This window comes from Microtus oregoni, unplaced genomic scaffold, assembly GCF_018167655.1.
Source record: "Microtus oregoni isolate MIOR12 unplaced genomic scaffold, Mior012 000020F_ref0000438, whole genome shotgun sequence".
In the NCBI taxonomy this organism is placed as follows: Eukaryota; Metazoa; Chordata; class Mammalia; order Rodentia; family Cricetidae; genus Microtus; species Microtus oregoni.
In genome coordinates this window covers 11,848,286-11,867,991 of record NW_024543079.1, presented here as the reverse complement: position 1 = coordinate 11,867,991, position 19,706 = coordinate 11,848,286, and the positions used below count along the sequence as shown (strand labels likewise).

At 53.1% G+C, this 19,706-nt stretch overlaps 1 protein-coding gene across 1 annotated transcript in view; it reads left to right on the top strand.

Annotated features, from left to right (window-relative positions):
• Positions 1-9,179: 9,179 nt before the first annotated feature.
• Positions 9,180-19,706, top strand: part of Vstm2l (V-set and transmembrane domain containing 2 like) — a 30,165-nt gene continuing 19,638 nt past the window's right edge. The window contains exon 1 of the mRNA XM_041670586.1: positions 9,180-9,507. Within this exon, the coding sequence (XP_041526520.1) occupies positions 9,387-9,507 (121 nt within the window). The 5' untranslated portion in view covers positions 9,180-9,386. The remainder of the gene's footprint in view (positions 9,508-19,706) is intronic.

Here is a 19,706-nt window from a genome sequence, read left to right as displayed (position 1 = left end):
CTGCATCCTGCTTGCTTACCTCCAACCACATTTTACCTGGACAGACCAGGGGAACTCATCCCTGCCCATGGGAACCTTTGTCTTTGTCCTACCTTAAGCCTCTTAGGGCACCTCTGAGCCCCAGCTCTGTCACTGGTCTTCCTCCTTCACATCGCACGGTGACAAAGAGGCCATCCTACCCACTCTTTCGTTCTCCCAGGGAAAACAGGGTCCAGAAATCCGAGTGATGTGGGACTGGGCTTCCCTGAAGTCAAATCAAAGTCTAGGATCAGGGTCACTATGCCTAGCCTCTGATGTCAGGCCTAATATTCTATTTCTTCATTCAGCAGGATTTATTGAGACCCAACTGTGTGCAAAGCTCTGAGCAAGAGTGTGGGCCTCTTGGGCTTAGCCCGGGACCTGGGAGGCAGGATGCTGAAGTACAGGGTTGCTGGGAAGAGCAGAGCTGGGGGGCTTTGCATGACAGCCTCCTCTCCAGGAAGTGGGACTGCAGGGAGAGGGAACTGAGCTAGAAGGGGCATGGAACAGTCTAGAAGCTACCAGAAGACCAAGGAACTGGGATGATGGGGTGGAAGCTGAGTGATGAGGTTCCAGGTAGAAGTCCAGGGCACGATCCTAAGTGGTGGAACCTGTCCCAGGTTATAAGGAAAGGGGAACATACTTGAACTTCAGCCCGGTCGGGGCAGGGTTCCCCGGCAAAGTGAAGAATTGTGGCCAAAGGAAGGGATACTCCCAAGATCCTGGTCTGTCTGGGTGAAATGTGACCTCAGAAATCCTTGGTTCCCCCAATTGTACAGTGAGGTAGGACATTAGTCATCGGAGTCCCCACATCTGGGGAGTGACCTAGTGGGAGCAAGGAACAGTATATATCAACAGCTGATGCTTTTGGCCTCTTGGGTGCTGAGGCTGGAGTACATTCTCATGGGCATCTCAGTCCTCACACAGCATGGGAGTCCTTACTCTAGGAAGGCAGACGCTGAAGGCTCAGAAAGGTGAGCAATGTTCTCAGCCTTCCATGCCTGGGCTGGGCTGAGGCTGGATTCTGCTACCTGCATGGGGGAACTGCACTCCTTAGGATGGGCAAGCAGGTGATGTTTTGAGGACAGCGGGAAGCTTGTGTGGGGGCACACACAGCAAGACCCAGATGGATGGATGGATCTGACCAAGCTCCTACCCTCTCCAGCCTCAGTTTGTCTATCAGGGTGATGGGGATAATCGTAGCCCCCTCTGGAGGTGTTAATGGGGTGCATCTGAAGCCAAGGGCACAGTCCTGTTTGTTCCCTGGGAACCTCCAATCAGTCACATCTGCTCCTCTGAACAGCGCTGGAAGGACGGGGAAGGAGTTCAGCTCCTAGACTAGGAAGCTGAAGCAAGCAGAGGAACTATGCCAGGGTATGCCACTCGCCACAGTGGCAGAGCAGTGATGGCAACTTTGGACCCACAGACAGAAGGAAAAATAAAAACGTGAGTGCAGACCTGAAGACTGTCCTCTGAGCTGCTTCAGGGCCATTGGCCTGGCATCTTAAAGGGTCTCTTGAGGGGTGGGAGGTTTAGGAAAGTCCCTACTCTATGCAACATTTGGGACCATGACTAGAGATGGTCCAAATTACAGGGGATGGGGCTGCAAACTGCAGAATTACAGGGAGCAGGGCTAGAGATGTCTCAGATTACAAAAGCAGAGAGCCAAGACCGCCAGGATTAGAGGGCAGCTTGTCCTCCCTGCATCGGCTGTGGCTTGATTTAATTGTGAGCGCTGGCAAAGACTGAAGCCTGTTCCAGCCGTCTAATCACTAGGCAGCGTCTGCATCGCTAAACTGTAAGGGGAGGCTTGCTGGTGGGGTGAGGGCCCTTTCCAGGCTTGAGACACGAGACGGAATGAGGGGACACTGGCTCCAACTAATGCTTCTACATGGACCTTCAGGGTCCAGAGAAGGATATCGGCCAGAGGGGACAAAGAACTCAGAGGAAGTAGAGACAAGGCCTGAGCCGGCTTAATCCCAGGCTCACCTAGGAGGGAAGACTGAATCCCAGCACTGGAGGAAGACAGCCTGGCCTCCTTCATCACCAAGCTGAGGTCTTGACCTCAAACTTGCCCTCAGAACAGAAAGAATACCCTGATTCAGTGAAAAGGCCAGCAAGTCTGTCATCGTGCACAACTCAGTGCCTCAAGGAACCAGGGTCATTGTGTGCAAGAGGGAGTGGGGCAGAGTTCTGCAGCCGCTGGTACCACATGGGGTAGGATTTGCCAAGAGCTCTCCTCACTGTGTGCTCTCCAGTGGGGTACACCGTTCATTGTTTGCTTTAGAAAGATCCACCGTGGACCCAGGATCTACCACAAGGCAGGCTTTGAGCACCTCCCTGGGCCTCAGTTTCCCCATCTGCAAGATGAGATTTGCATACCAGGTGTCAGGAGGAATAAATGGAATACCACACTATCCATGTGGCACATAGCCTGGTACATTTGGGTCCTTGGTGAGCAACAGCTGTGGCCATGGTGATCCAAAAATAATCACATGGCCAACATACACCCAAGCTGACTGTGCCCAGGCCTCAAGGGTCAAACGGCAAACTGGGTGCCAAGGCCAGGCCAGATGGAAGAATCTATTGTGGCGGCATTCTGCTCCTTTACTGGAGGGCGTGGCTGACTAAGCAGGGGCTAAATCTGGCCTTGAGGACACCACGGGGAATGAGAGAGGCATCATGTTGCCATTACAAAGCCTGCAGTCTGGCTCCTCTGGGAGGAGGTCAGGCTTCAGTTAACTGTACAACCCACGACTTCACTGGAATAGTGACAGAGGGAATCTTGGCTTTTGTGGCTGCTCTGGCTGGGACCCCGCTGTCTGTCCTTTGCTCTGCAGTAGAAAATCACAAAAATAAATGGTCCCCAGGGCGGGGAGCAAGTCTCAGTTTGAGCAACCCTTCTTGACGGCCACTCACAAGGTCGCCCCTTCCTCTCCATCCCCCGAGACTGAGGCCCTGTTTCCGGATGGCCTCCACAGGAGGGTTTTGGTCACAGGAACCTGGGGCAGTGGGCCTTGGTCAGCTCTCTGACACGACCAGAAGATGAGGTGAACAGCCACACCCATGGCATAAGGACACAGTAAGAACTCAATAGGTGTTCTTTCTCTTTCTATGTGAGAGTTATGTACGTGAGTATGTGGAGACCCTGGGCTTCTTGTACCTTCTAGACCCTTCTAGGCCCTGGTTCATCTTGCATTGTCCATTAGGAAAAATCAGGAGTCACACAAGGCTAGCATGTCCATCAGGAGTCACACGAGGCTAGCATGTCCATCAGGAGTCACACGGGGCTAGCGTGTCCATCAGGAGTCATACAGGCTAGCGTGAGGTTCCCCGTTTTTCAATTATTAAATTATATCTGTTGTTGTGAGCTGATCTGGTTATTTCAGTGTACCAATCGAATACACCTTTCACTAACACAAATCAGGGCAAGAGATGAGCACCCTCTACCCTAGCTGTGCTGTAGGACACATGTTAGGTACACGGGGATACCCAGTAAGTTGGCAGGCTGCCAAATATCTCCCCCTCCCCCAACATCTAGGCTAAACAAGAATTCCCCCAGGGTGAGGCTCTGACTTCAGTGGGCACAGCCAGCCTTCCCAGAGGTTCTATAGCCACAAACTGTATCAGAACTCTGTCTGAGGGCTGGAGAGATGGTCCCACTGTTGATAACAGTGAAAAGGACTCATGTTCAGTTCTCAGCATCCACATGGGACAGTCATAACTACCTATAACTCCAGCTCTGAGGGATCCTCCTACATCTTCTTCTAGTCTCTATGGACACACAGAACACACAATTTACATCAAAGATGTTGGTGGTGCACGTCTTTAATCCCAGAACTTGGGAGGCAGAGACAGGTGGATCTCTGTGAGTTCGAGGCCAGCCTGGTCTACAAGAGCTAGTTCCAGGACAGGCTCTAAAAGTACAGAGAAACCCTGTCCTGAAAAACCAATAATAATAATAAATCTTAAAAAGTAAAAAAACTGGCCAGGTGTGATGGTAGTTGCCTTTAATTGCCGTTCTAGGGAGGCAGAGACAGGCAAATCTCCGTGAGTTCCAGGCCAGAGAGGACTACATAGTGAGATTTGCTCTCAAAAAAAGAAAGAAAAATATATCTGTCTAAACAAGTGGTGCTTATCCTTGCTGGGCATCGGAGTCATCCGGGACACTAATGTCAACATTCCCGGCTGTGGCCTGGGCACTAATAGTTTATGTGATATGTACCTGAGGGTTGCACTAGCCCCCGATCAATCATCAGAGACTTCAGGTAGATGTATATGTGTATAATGGGGTGTGTGTGGTGGAGGGGAGCTGCGAAGCTCAGAGAGGGCCAATCATTTACCCAAGCTCACACAGGGAGATGGTAATCAAGGCAGACCTAAGCCAGGGCCAGCTTCTCCTAAGACGCTATGTCTGCTTCTACAAACCAGAGCCCAGGAAGCAAGGCTTACTATATTTCACTTTAACAATGATGGAACCTGGTATAGTCAGGGCCACTCCAGTGATGGGCCAGGAGCCTCGATGGCCATTACCGGAGCAGTAAGTCATTCTCTTTATCCAAATCCTAGGCAGCGATTTAGAAAATTTAATTAAAGGGGGGAGAAATGGGGACACCTCGAGTTCCCTGCCTCCTGTTAGAATGAGTGAAATACACAGGCTATAAATGGAGGTGCTGTCGGGGACACAGCTCTGATGTTTTATTGCCAAGTTTTATTCGCTGATGTAAACGTAATCGCTGGCAACTGGAGTTCTATTAATGTACATATTTCCACACACCCAGGGCCCCGCCTGCCCCACCCCCACCTCTGGGCTGCTTCACCCACCTCCTGGGTCAACCCTGGTGCTGTCTTAGGGAGGCTGATGCCGAGTCTGGGTTTCCCTGCCGGTTTCATGCCCTCCCGTGGCAGATAAGGCTTTAATAGAATTCCATTGCTCCTCTGAGCTCAGTAATGCATTCTAGAAATTAGGCAGCTATATCCTAAAGCCATTGTTCCCACTTACAAATGGGCTCCCTCAAAGCCAGTGACCGTGGGGTCTCGATAAGCTCCCATGAAGCCTCGCTCCCATGTTATTGGTGTGTGCAAGGTGCGGCTCTGGCTTACATTGCTCATTGTTAGGTCCTGATACATTTAAGTCGTTTCCCCATGAATCAGGCAGCTCAGGTATTTCCCCCTTCATGACATTGATAGATGAGCAAGAGGAAGCCATTTAGACGGTGCTCTATAGGGCCCTGGCCCACACGGTGAATGATTTCCAATGCCTGGTTTAATTTATTTTTAAATGAAATTTGTTATTGATTCTGGATTAAAAGGACAAATCTTACGGCTGTTACCACTGACAGAGCCACAGTGCTCAAGTGACACCTTTCAAGGAGGGGAGGGAGGGTGGCCTCTCAGAGTCAAGGGGAGGATGGAGACTCTCCAGTGAGCTCTGCTGACTTGGCATTGAGAGCACAAGATTCCCTGATTGGAGCAACTTTGAGATGAACACCTTTTCCAGCTAAAGAACTTGCTCACCTTCCAAGCCTCATTTGCGTAAGGGAAATGGCCATGCTATTTGCCTCACACCATCCGTAGGACTGCCGGATGCTTGCTAGGACTGCAGGATACTTGCTTAGCTGCCTCCAGGGGCAGGAGACATCCTCTCTCCCGGAGCATCCCAGAACTCAATGAGTGATTGGAATGCCCTGCCCTGATGGATTCCCAGAGACTTTCTTGGGACAGTGTGGTTCTCTTCTGCTCACCCCATCCAGTTGTTTCAGGGTCTGCAGTTTGCATTTGGATCAGAAACACAGACAAGAGGCACAGGGAAGGCGTGGAGCCTGGGGATTCGTTCTTTACACCTGGCTCTGCCAGTCACATGTGCACCTAGCACAGGTGACTTCATCTCCCTGAGCTTCAGGCTCCTCAACTGTGAAGGAAGAATACTGGCCTCGGGAGTCATGAATGTGAATGACGGAACCTGGTACAGTACGGGCCACTCTCAGGACGGGCCAGGAGCATCGATGGCCATTACTGGAGCTGTGAATCATTCTTTCTCCAAATCTTAGGCAGAAATTTAGGAATTTTAATTAAAAGGGGAGAAATGGGGGCACCTTGAGTTCCCTGAGGGGAACACCTCGGTCATAGTGGATGTGAATATGACTTGTAAACTGTAAAGTGCTATTTAAGTAGGTGTTGTAGGGAAGGCAAGTGGAACAATAAGACACAGTGGGGGAGGCCCGAGACTGGAAATGGGGGACTTGGACCTTGTTCTGGGAAGTTTAACTCTGAGGGAGCCACTGCCCCCCCCCCCAATTCTTCCTTGCCAAAGCTGCAGTGAGGATGGGTTAAGTTAAAGCTGCTCACGTATTCCTGAGGGCATGGTCTCTGCCACCGAGACTGACACCCTTTCTAGCCTTGCCTTGCTTTGGACAACAAGTCCACTTTTTCTGAGTCTCGGTTTCCTCATCTGCAGTTGACAACGGCAGGAACAGTCATCATGTATTTCCTGTGTGCAGGCACTGTTCTAAGTGCTGTCCGTGTGGCAACAGATCTAATCCTCAAAGGGATGTTGTGAAGAGGGTATTATTATCCTTATACTACAGAGAAAGAAACTGAGGCAGAAAAATGAAATGACCTATCTATGGTAACATTTGAAACTTGGGGTGTGGCTCCAGGATCTAGGATTTTCAAAATCTACGTGTGTGTGTGTGTGTGTGTGTGCACGCGCGCGCATGTGTGTGTACCCATATGCATGCACATGCATACCACAGCTCATGTGTGGAAGGCAGAGGGCAACCCTCAGCATCAGTCACCTTCCACCTTGCCTGAGACAGAGTCTCTTGCTGTTCAACATTCTTCACAGAAGGCTAGTTGGCCCATAAGCTTCAGGGCTCCTCATGCTCCTCCTCACGTCTAGCTGTAGGAACACTGGTTTACAGATGCGCACTACTGAAGTCAGTTCTGCATGTGTTCCAAGGATCTTAACTCAGCTCCTCCTGTGCAGCAAGTGTTCTACCCACTCCTCCAGTTCCTAGAGTCCACTCTTAGATCCAACATCCTGCCTATGTGGCCCAATGTTTTTGAAGGCAAGTGCGATGTCTAGGTTATTTCGCACACTGTCATGTCTGCTATAATGCTACAGAGGCTGAGGGCTGGGAGAAGAGAGAAGGCATTTTTTGGGAACTTAGGCTGGATTTTTGTCCCATGAGGGACTCGATGACATACTGGATCTGGTATGTACACATAAGGGCGGCAATGGGTGAACCAGATTCATTGGAGGGAAAGCACTCAAGAAGGGAGCAGTAGCTGGACCACAGAGAGACGAATGCCAGCCACACAAGTCAAAATTCCTAAATGAACATGGATACGGGACAACTATGCAGCCAGGAGCCTTAGAGAGTCAAATCTTTCCTAGAAGTTGGACATGATGATGCATGCACCTGTAACCCCAGGACTGGATAGATAGAGACAGAAGAACCAAGAGTTCAAGACCAGCTTAAGCTACATAGTAAGTTCAAGGCAAGCCTGGTTACATAAAACACTCTAAAAAAAAAAAAAAAGGACAAAACAAAAACCTAACTAACCAGAAAACAATTTAAAATATAGTAACTAGGTCCTGAGAGCTATGATTTCTTGTCCCTTTGCTGTACCCCCCCCCGTTATTTTAAAATGTATTTGTTTGTTTCCAGTCTGAATTTTAAGAGGAGAAAGCCCAGGTTTGAGTCCCAGTTCTGCCTCCACAGTGTTTTGGAATGGCCTTGTACTGTCGGCCCCTGGGCTACGGGTGATCCAGGTGATCTGTCCGTGGTGCTGAAAAAGCTCTTGGCGGGAATGTCCGTGGTTCTGCAATGATGCTTCTAAGTACAACTGGCCGAAAGAGGGCAAGGTCTTGAGGAAGCTGAGTCTTCGTTCCTGGTGACCACAGTGTGCTAGCCATCGTAATCTCTGAAAGAGGGACGGAAAGACAGAATAAAGGCAGCGAGCACAGTGTGTCCCTCCGCTTCTTAGCTCTCTCAAACTTTGGGTATTGTGCGCCCTGCTGACTGGGGGACCCCTGTGGTGTTGCCTGAGGAGCGGGTTGTCTGTCCACGTGTTGAATCCCGCATCTAAGCGCCCCAGGCGCTGTCCGCGGTACTTAAAGGCTGGAGGGAGAAGGATGCCGTTCTTCTCTATGCTGAAACCACGCCGGCAAAGGCGAAGGAGGAATGAGGGCAGGACGGACTCTTCCTGGGGTCTGAGGTCTTGCGCCAGATCTTCACAGGACCTCGGAGAAAGCAGTCTAATGGAAGGAGTTTCTCTTTTAAAACGAGCCAAAACCCTACTTTCCAGTCCCAACAGCCCGATAAAAGAGGTCGGGGAAGGAATCGGAATCGGACTGCTGCATTTAGGAATGGAAGAAGCTTCATGTTTTACACACACACACACACACACACACCTCCATCTAGACTCTTCCGTCTAGGGAGAGTCTTACGGTCCAGAAGGGGGCGATCCAGTTCACTGTGTAGAGCCCCAACACCTTTAAGTTAGGAGCCCCACTAACTGGTTAGCCTCTCTCCTGTCGTGGACACGCTGAAAACTGAGTCCCAGAGCGGGGAACCACAACAATAATCACAGAGGGGACGTGTAGGGGCCGCGATGCTTCCCACTTTACACACTCAACTCCAAAGATCCTCACTATTGCTTCTGAAGGTGGCGTCTGTCCCCATTTCTCAGACGAAGACCTTGAGGTGCAGAGAGTAGGGACTACGCGTGATCACGCGGGGATCCTGAGGCTGCCAGAGCGTTAACCAAGTCACTCATGTCTCGGCCCCGGTCCCCCCTCCGCCCTTGCCCACCTGGCCTGTACCCCGCCTGGTGGCCCCGGCACCGCCCAGCTGGCAAAGTTGAGCGGTCCCTCTAGCGCGCGGGTCTGGCTGCAAGTGGAAGGCTTTGCCTCTTATTCCCGGCCATTAGATTTTTGCTCCCAACACCCTAGGGGTCCGTCCTGCAGGGGGTCGGGCCCCCAGGTGGCCTCCCGCGCCCAGGCCCGCCCCACCCCCGCTCCCGCGCGGGAGGCCAGTTGCGAGTACCGCTTTAAAAATCCCAGCCTGGGCAAAACTTTGATGATAAATCAAGCTGCGGATCCCTCCGCCGCCGCCGGCTCAGGGCGGGGAGCGAGGGGGAGGGCGGGTGCGCGGCGGCACGGAGTGGCCTTCCGCGCAAGCGAAGAGTCCCGCAGTCGGAGGCGGCGGGCTGGGCGTGCGCTCGCTGCCTGCAGCCGGGGCCGGGCCGGGACCAGCGGGAGAGGGCGGCGGCGGCGCCGGGTAGGACACGGCGGGCGCGGGCTCTGCAGGCTGCGGAGCCCCGATGTGAGGCGGCGGCGCCCCCCGGCCGGAGCGCGCAGCATGGGGGCCCCGCTGGCCGCGGCGCTGGGCGCCCTCCACTATCTGGCACTTTTCCTGCAACTCGGCGGCGCCACGCGGCCCGCGGGCCATGCACCTTGGGACAACCACGTCTCCGGACACGGTGAGTTCGCGTGCTGCCTCCACAGACTTCCCCACCGAACCCCACCCCGGCCGCAGACGCTCCAACTTGGCGGTTGCGGGGTTCGAACCCGCGCCCACAGAGGCCGCGGCCCAGAGTTCCCAGGCGCCCCCTGCTGGGACTAGGAACCCACCCTGGTCCCCATCCTGGCCAGCACTGCGAGGAGGGGCCCTGAGCACATCCCCACTCTCTCTCTAGCTCTTGAAGAACCCCCTCAACGCGCGCACACGCTCACGCGGATACACACACCTCCGCGACCACACAGATGTCTCCAGCCGTGGACACACTCAATCACGCTCACTGCATCCCACATTCACAACTCCGCACACCCCTCCGAGCCTCTCCTCACCAGTAAATACACTTGTGCCCACTATGCACACACATCAGACACTGGCTGCTGGTTCACCCTGCCAGCTGGCACCCAGGCATCCACGCTTTGCTTCGCCACAACTCTTGCCTGTCTGCCTGCAGACAAGGATACACATGCACGCACACTTGTGCACACACTTTGCCCACCCACTCCTCTCTGCCCAGATGCCTTTCTCCTTTGTGGGTTTGACGCTGAAGCTGTTCCCGTCCGCTTCATCTGGATCCATCCCTTCCACCGCTTGAAATGGTCCTGAGGGACGCCAGATGCTGTTGCTTGAGACCTGCTAGCAAGGGAGGCAGTCTCCTTTGCCATGTGGGTGGCATCCCAGGAATAAGGGCGATGTGGAGATGAAGGGGCAGGGGTGGAGAGCTGGGATACACTGGAGTAGTTGAGGTCACTCCTTCCAGCCAGAGGCAAGGGGCGAAGAGAAATGTAGGGCGCTTTGTTTGTCTCTGGGGTGAGCAGGAAACCCCTGCATCCTTCCTCAGGGCACCCCCACCTCACCCTTGCCCCAGAGGACTGAAATGTTGAACCTCAACTCCAGCATTGTGGGATCAGGGAGCAAGCAAGTGTTCCCCGTCCTACCTGCCTAAGTGTCGGAGGAAGCGCCTTCCCTCCCCACAGGAGCCCAAGTTGGCAGCAGAGTTGGGTGGTGTGAGATACACACAGCTGTGGAGGCTCCCTGCCTCTGAGCCATGCTGTGTTATGGGGCAGGAATGAATGAAAGCGGAGCTGACCCCGCTCTCTTCCCCAGCAGAGGCTGTGGCAACCATGCTGTGCTCTGTGTGCCCAGACCGGAGGAGGTTTGAACAAAGGGCTGAGGACTGTATGATTTATTCTAGTGGGAAGGAGTGAGGGGTGTGTGCAGGGGCCTAGATACCAGGGGAAGACCCTTTACAGGTGTGCTGTAGGAACGAAGTCGCTCCTGGGGGAGGGGGTTTCAAAGCCCTGCTCAGAATCCCTGCTTCTAGGGAAGTGGGGGCTCCCTGTACCCACACCTCTCTCAGTGCATCGTTTGCATACCTTTGTGTCCGGCGTGGTTTCTGCTGACCTGGCTGCACAGGCAGTAAATAGGGAGAGGACAATTTTGACGCTCTACTTACAGATGGGAAATCAAGGCTCAGAGAGGTGACGGGAGTTGCCCAAGGTCACACAGTGAGAGAGTGGCTGAGCCAAGGCTGGCTCCAGGGTCTGTCAGGCGAAGCGGCACTTTGTCCGGGACATTCATCTCCCTGTCACCTTCCTTCTCATTCAGGGAGAACTGGGAATTCCTCCTTGCTCTCCCCTCTCCGCCTGCTTGCCCAGTTCAGTTCCTTGGCACTGTAAAAACTTACACCAGGAGGCTTCTCTAGGAAGAGCTTCCCTTTCTGAGTTTGAGATCCCTTGAGGTATAAACATGGAACTCTGTGGCTTACAGTCATTCTGTCTTTGGGGCACCAGCCTCCCAGGATGTGGGTCCTTCTTGAGCAAACTGGCTCTTCCCTTTGTGTAACAGTCTCCTCCTGCCCCCTGGTGCCAGGCTGAGTTGAGGGTGGGTCACAGCTCCAGGGCAGTCTTCCAATTTCCACTCTGGACCAATCCTTGAAGGCCCAGGGGAGATACTGGATGCAAAAAAGGATGGGACCTGATGCTGGGAAGATGATCCCCTCCTGACTGTGTCTCTGGGTAAATCAGTTACCCATTGGGACTCCTTCTCTGTCCCTCAAGAAATAGCCCAGCTGCTCTGCAGGGCCCAGGATGCCTCTTGACATTGCCAGGTTCAAAGTCACCAAGTAGTGACTGCTAAGGAGCCCCACAGCTGCCCCTCCGCCGGGCCCAGCACCCTGTCACCACAGGAAGGGTCTGGAGCCACTCACTTAATCACAAAAAGAAACAGTTATTAATGATAGTGAGACGCGGCGAATAAGTGGGTCATGTCTAATAAGCCATTTGTGTTCAGGAGGAGAATACCAATTTGATAAAAGCTGTGTGTGCTGAAAAAGCCCGAAATTGCTGTTTAGCAGATTGGAGCCTGATCGTTTCATTATTCCTGGGCTCCGCGTGTCCTCAGCTGATTCAGGGAATATGGCCAGGTCAGGATGGTGTCTCTGGGTATGGCCTAAAGGGTTGGGGGTAGAAGATTCCTGGGGATGAACCCTGAGCTCCAACTGCTTAGTTTAGTGACAGCGCATGGCTCCAGCTCCATCTGAGCCCTACCCAGCCACCAGGTATCACCTTACACCTGTCTGTCCCCAGGGTTGTCACAGAGAGTGCCTGTGACCAGGTCAGCAAGGATGTCTGTTTATTCCTCAGCTCCCTCCCACATCCATTCAACCCCCTTCAAAGCAAGCTTTACAAAGGCTCACAGAATGGGTGGGGCCTGGCTCTAAGAAGGCACCCCGAATTCCAACCCTCGGAGACTGAGTGCGGACACTCAAGCTTCCTACATGGTAATAGCAGCTGCCTTGCCTTGCCTCATAAGAAAGGGCCAGCTCCTTGCCATGCCCTCAGCAGGGGTGGGAAGAAAGGCAGCTACAGTGTGTAGAATGCTGACTGTGTGTTCTAGGTGCCCCAGACCTCTTGCCACTGTGCACTCAGGCAGGCTGGTGTCATTTGTGTGAGCATCAGATACTCAAGGAAACTGAGTTCAGAGAGAGCCGACCACTTACCCAAGGTCACGGACGGAGCCTGCACAGAGGCTGGAGGGCCGGATTCAGAATGTAGGTGTGCGGGTGCCTCTGGACTTGTCATCCTGAGGGTAGCCTTTGGACAGGCTCAGCCCAGTCCTGTAATAAACTTCCTTCTCTGTGTGGCCCCAGCTCCACTGTGGGCCCCTAGTTTCTCAGGGAACTGGGAAAGCAGTAAATTTCACCAGGAGGGACCAGAAGCTCGAGAAGGAGGCAGGCAGATCTTGCTGGAGTCTACATCGGAGCTTCCTTTGCTTTTTCTGGGTTGGGACAGGAAGGCGGGAGCTTTGTGAAGACATTTACAGGCCCTAGTCCGAGCATACCAGGGTGTTTGTGATGATGTATATGCCCCCAGACCATTAACCCATCCTTCCTTCCTTCCTTCCTTCCTTCCTTCCTTCCTTCCTTCCTCCTTTCCTTCCTTCCTTCCTTCCTTCCTTCTTTCCTTCCTTCCTCTTCTTTCCATTTGTTTATTTTCTTGGAGTGTGCCTGTGGAGGTCAGAGGAAACATGCAGAAGCTGGTTCCCTAGCTCCACCATATAAGAGTTCTTGGGTTTGAACTCAGGTTGTAATATTTGGTGGCAAGCGCCTTTACCTGCGGAGCCACCTCATGCTCCCTTCTTTTGATTGTGCTGGGGATCAAGTCCAGGGCCTTGTACCAGCTTGGCAAGAGCTCTCCCACTGACCTATACCTCAGTCCTTGCTCCCCCACATCTGCATTTTAATGAGCTCCTAGACAATTCTTGGCATCTTGAGACAGGAAGCCCTGCTGTAGTCACCCCTACCTGCTGGGGGCTGTAGAGTGGTAATCACCAAGTGCTCAGGCTTGTGTTGGCTTCCTAAAGAGGCATGATCTAAACAGTGAAGCCTCAGAAGCCCATTGAAGATGCCGCCCCCAACCCAGCCCGGAACCGTCAATTATTAATGCCCCCAAGTACAGACAAAGCCCCCAGCTTGGCTTGGCGCTGAGTCCAGTGAATGATTGCTGGTCTGAGGTGTTCTGCATTGCCGGGAAGAAGCAGTGGGGCGCCCTGGAGGAGGGGCTCCGGACCATTTGACATGCAGCTCGCGCTCTGAAAAAATGGTCTGTGGCCTCCCTGGGTTCCTTCGCTGACTGTCGGTATCTCGCCATCCATAAGCCGGCTGGTTTGGTGGCTGGACGACTGGAGAAAATTGAGTCTTGTCTCCTGAAGGTTATGATGTTAGAAATGTGTGTTCTCCTTTGTCTCCCGCACTGGTGATTATACCATCAATTACTCTCATAAATACTCAGCCTGGCTCAGGGCCTCCCGGCCTCCTGTGGGAACCTGGCCCTCAGAAATGGTTTTCCTCAAGACCTTCACACCAGTTGCTTTAGACACCTTGCCCTCAGCAGACTCCGGGGCCCTTTTACCAAATGGGAGCTACAGGTGGCCTCTTGGACTCTGTCCCTTGCTACTAGGACAGCAAGGGTGATGGGTGTTTCCTTGTGGGCTGCAGGACTACACAGCAAGGCAACCTGAAAAAAAAAAGCAACCAAAACATCATTTTTAAAAAACGCAAGGAAGGAAGGAGAGGAAGATGGGAGGACAGGCAACCCGACTCAAGCCCACTTCTAGGTGCTCGGCCACTCTCTGAGATTTTAGGATCACACTGACAGTTGGCAGGGCTGTGGGAAGGACACTTCCAGCCAGTGCAGGGAGGTCCAGGGAATAATGGATGGTCTGGGTTTCCAATTCTCACACTTGTTTCATCCACATTAATATATTTTAGAAACACTGAAATACCTTGAATATCACAGGGAATCCATGGTTGCAATGAAAGCCTCATGTAGCTGGTATCTCCTCAAGGCTACTGGCCACAGCAAGGACAGGGTGAGGTGGATAACGGACTTCACCTTGCAGTGGATAGCCTGAACCCAGTCCCTGGGTGGCAGTGGAATGTATTTGCCAGGTGGGAGAAAGGGTGCAACTGGGCTTCCTCCCTGATCTTGTGGCACATCAGAAAAATGTGCAGTTAAACCAGAGAATCAATCCACCCAGTGGCCATCTGTGATCTAGGATCAGTACCCACACACTGGCTCCCTGTGGTGCCCAGTATCCCGGAGAAGGAATGTGGGAGGCTGGACCTGCACCTCTTCCTCCAGGCCCCTCCCACAGCTGAGTAGCCCCTCATCCTCCTGGAAGTCACCAGTGGGATCTCTGGGGTCTGAGCTCCATTCTACCTCACCCCTAACTCCAGTTTCAACCCCTCCCAAAGCTTCCCTACGGCCTCAGCCAAACTGTGCCTTCCCTGAGAGATGGTCTTAGGCAGAGCCCAGACAAACCTCTTACATTTTAATAGTTATGCATTTATTTTAATGTGGGCTGGAAAATATAGCCAGCACATCAAAACTGTGATTTCACAGATATGATTGCTTAGGATGGGACTAACAGGGTATTAAAAATAGTGGGTTTGTTTATAGGAAGCCATTAAGAACATCATAGTACAGGTGGTACCCAGGCCTGGCAGTAGGCATCCAGAATAGGAATGGGCAGCTTTGGGGGCCTGCCAGGGCTATACCTTGGTGGGGTATGTTGCCAACTGTTAGGAATTGTGCATTCATTTACTTGACAGATATCAATTGAGCATCTGCTTTATGCCAGGCCATTTAGCTACTAGAAACTATCAGTGAAGTGGGCAGATAAGATTCCTACCATGGGCAGTTCGCAGGCTTGTGAAAGGGACAGAAACTGTGCCCATAAAGAATACTTGAGTATAATTTATGAGACTATTCGGGAGCATGGGATTAGGGTGTGCCATTCGGCTCAGAGAAGGGTGCTCACCCTGGGCAATGACAGTATCTAGAGTGAGCTCCCCATCACACAAGGTGTACAAGCAGGATCCAGCCACGTCTTAGCTGGAGATGTCAAGGAGGGCTTCTACTTTATTTCCCAAAAGTTCCAACGCTGAGTTCGTGGAGGGTGGATGAGCCAGGACACAGCAGGTGTTTATAAAGGTCTGACACATTGCATAGTAGCCACAGGCTGACTAGGGATGGGTTGGAGGGGAGAGAGAGCTCCCAGCAGGGAGAATGCTCCCCCACCTAGGCTCCACAGTAGGCATGGTTCTTCCCCAACGTCTAGGGAACACAGTAGGTGGACCTGCCCAGCTCACTTCTTGGGGTGGAGTCTCTGACTCCATTACTCCGTCTCAGCAAAAATGCTAGAGAGGGAGGGGGCAGGCAGATACCAGCGGCTTTGCCCGGCTCCCCTTTCTCTTGCTAGGTGGCTTGCCTGCCTTTCTTTTGCTCCCAGTTTCCCCAACCGAACAATACTGAGTTTGCTCCTAAACGCTAGGCTTCTGAAATCCCTCAGGAGCCTTGCTTTGCCCGGAGCAGCCGATGTGGGTGGAGCTGGGTGCTGAGGTCCCTCACAGCCCGTGGTACCTGTCTTCAAGGTCTTGAAGTCTGAGGTTTGATCATCCAGTCTCTCCCCCCCCCCCACTTCTCCACTCTCTTCTCACCACGTGGTCATCACCACAGAATCAAGGACACCCCCATTTCTCAGCCCAGGCTGCCGAAAGGGGGTCAGACAACTTACCTGGAGATACACAGATGTGGCAGGGCACACAGGCTCAGCCTGGGTGAGGAATACAGAGCCGAGCTCCTGCGTTTTCCGCTTCTGCTTGGCTGCCTGAGTGTGTAGGCAGCCCTGGTCCTGAACCTGACAGTGCCCTGGCTCGCTGCCCTGGCTTGCGAGGCTGTCATGGGGGAGGGACTGCCAGGATACCGAGGGTGCTGCGTTCTGCCTGAAAGAACCCATAAGGCACTCTGCGGTCTCAGTCAGGCGTTGTCAGGGAGAATGCTGGGGCCCTGTGAACATGTGTGCTGCTTGTGTGTCTCCACCTAGGGATCCCAGCCCAGGGAATGACGATTTTGCTTAAATGCGTCCCTGCAGTATATTTGAGTGGCTGTAGTTGGAGGGTGGGCAGGTTAGGAGGGAGTGGAGAGGGACTGGGCTGGGATCCTCTGTTCTGTGGCCTTTGCTTCAGGGTCAGCCTCCACTGCCCTTCATGGTAGCCTTGGGCGGTCAGCTCAGGAGCTGAAAGGGGCCCTGGGGAACTACCAGCCTGGGGTCAGCAGTGCCTCTGGCCAGGTGCTGTGCCTGCCATCTGCCTGGGTCTTCCTCCCTGGACTCACTTTCCCGTTATTCTTTTTTTCCTGGGTCTCCGTCTCTCCAGATCTTTCTCTGTCTCTTTTTCTCCCTATCTCTGCTACTCAGTCTCTTTGTCCCTTTCTCTGTGACTGCTGTTTCCATCTTCTCTCATGTCCCTGTTCCCCCCACCTCTCTGTCTGTACATGCATGTACGTGCATGCTCATACACACACACACACACACACACACAGACAGACATAGAAAGACAACTCAGAATCACACACGTATGTAGCCTATTTCAGACACACCCACACAGCTGCCAAGTAAGGGGATGAATGAATGAATGAATGAATGAGCAATGACTGAATGAGTAAGTGGTCAAATGTGGAGGCCTGGAGGGCCTCGGCTTGCCCAGACCCGTGGCTTCCTCTTTTCTCTGTAATCATAATCCACTACTGCCTCTGAAACGTGAACCTGGTTCGCTTGGACTTCCAAAAGGCTGTAGGCGACCCCAAATTCCATCTCTGGTTCCCCAGGGAATCAGCCTCACCACTCTAGTAAGGAAATTTAAAGTTGTGTGAGCCTGTCTGGAAAAGCCAACAGTGGCCAGGGCCTACAGAGCATGTTAGCACCTGGGTTCTGGTCCCTGGAGTGAGCTGCGTTTTTCTCTTCATGTCATTGGGAATCTAACCAAGGGCATCACACGTGCATGTATGTATGTATGCATGCATGCATGGCTGTACACATGTGTGCACATGCATGAGGAAGCCAGAGAACCACCTTAAATGTTCCTCCTCAGATGCAGCCCACTTTGGGTTTCTTTGTTGCTTGCTTGTTTGTTGAACCAGGTCTCTCACTGGCCTGAGACTTACTGATTAGGACAGGCTAATCAGTGAGCCCCAAGAATCTACCTAGCTCTGCCTCCCCAGCACTGCAATTACAAACTCACACCACCGCACCCAGCTTTATGACATTAGGGATCAGACTCAAGTCCCTGGGCTTGCAAGGCATACACTGAGTCATCTCTCCACACACCCCAGCGGGACGTTTTCTGAGTGGGGAAGGCCTGGGTGGGGCTGGTGCGGTGTAGGGAACAGGAGCTCCGGCTGGTGTGGGAGGCTGGAGGAGATGCCCCCTGCCAGGACAACATTGAGTATAGTTCCAGCCTCACCGCGTGTGGGCTTGTGGGATGCTGGCACTGGTTCAGCACCTGGGGAGGATGGCCATGTCAGGGGTTGGGGGTGGGAACCGGTGTGTATGCACGCATGCATATGTGCATGGAGTGTGTGTCCTCTCCCAGTTTATTCTTGTGCCAGGCTCCTCTCCCCTTGCAGATTTGTCCCTGTGTCCTTCCCTGCCTGACTCACTCCCGTCCTTCTCCCCTGGCTCTCCCCCAGGTCTCCTGTGCACCCAGCCACAGGTACCCTTGACATCATTCTACACGCTTAGCTTGTAGGGGAGGAAACTGAGGTTCTGAGAGGCAGACTGGGCCCCCCAACCTGGCTTCCTCAGCAAACTCTTGGCCTCCAGGAGTCTCCAGTGGGCTCTGTGCTCAGACCTTCAGGCTTGCTTCCTGGCTAGGGTAAGAAGGCAGAAAGCATACAGCCGGGTGTCTGTTTTGCTTTGTGAGGCTTTAAAAAAATCATTTCCGGCCTTGGAGACAGCAGCAATTACTGCTGGCTCGCTGGGGAGCTGTTTGCCGCCTGTCATCGGCCCTGGGAAAGGGTCCCTAATGGAGGCCCTGCGGCCAGAGCTCTCAGTAGTGGAAACAGCACTCAAAACAAAGCCAAGCTAATGGTCTCTGGGCCTGCATGCCCAGAGAGGGAGGGGCAGGCTGATGCCCAAGGAAGACCTGGGGCAGGGCTGAAGTCACCCATTGGTCCCTTTATGAACCTAGATAGACTCCTGCAGGCAGAGTCCCTTGCCACTAGCTCAGTCCTGGGACTCTGAATGCCCCTTCTTCTTCCCTCTCTTCTCTGCTTTCTGGTGCTGTGCTTCTGGCCCAGGCAGAGACAACCGTAAGTGCAAAGGTCCTGGGGTGGGGCAGAACCCCTTCTGCTCAAAATTCTTGGTTCTAGAATTGACCTTGGTTTAGAGACTAGGCTAGGCCAATCCTCTCTTAAGGAAAAGACACAGCAAGCCCACCCTGCAAAGGGGAATGAATAGCAGAGGAGACACAACCAGTGTGTCAGTATTCCTTGGATCTAGTGTGGGCCTCGCAAGCCCATTTTGCAGGTGGAGAAATAGAGGCACAGAGATTAACCTAGGACTGGACTGTGGTGAGAAAACGCAGTAGGAATTCCAATCCTGGCCTGTCTTCAGAGCACATGTTGAAAGCCACCTTGGGATTCCCAAGTGCAGTTGTCAGAGTGAGCAGGGGCCGTGACTAGGCAGACACGAGGTTCTTGGTAGGGACAGGAGTGGCCCCGGGCCAGAGCCGTCCTTCCTCTGCTCCTGCCAACTGAGCTGCCTAAGAGCCTTGCTCAAGAGCATCCTGGGTGTAGCCTCTGCAGCTCACTTTTGCCTACCTCCTCTCTGCCTCTTCCCCTTTTGCTGCCCCCCTACTCTCCAGGGGTCCTCTGGTGTCCTCAAGTCTCTTCTTTCTTCTCTTGGTTGCATTCAGGGCAATGGTTCTCAACCTGTGGCTCGTGACCCCCAGTGAGTTGCATATCAGATATTTACATTACAATTCATAACAGTGGCAAAATGACAGTTATGAAGTACAACAAGATACTTTTATGGTCACCACAGCATGAGGAATTGTATTCAAGAGTCTCAGCGTAAGGAAGGTTCTCTTTCCTATGACCTAGGACAGCCTTCATCTTTGCTCCCCGTTCTTGGCCCTCTCTCCCTGTTTGGCAACAGGTCGGTGTATGCCTGGGCTTTGGAGTCATACTGTGGGGGCCTAGATCTTGGGCCTCTTTCACACCAGTGAGCCCGCTAGCCATCAGGGCAAGGGCCCCCAGTGGCTCTGCAGGACAGGGGAGAGAAACAATGTCTGTAACCCCCAGCCCCTCTGGCCTGCTTGCC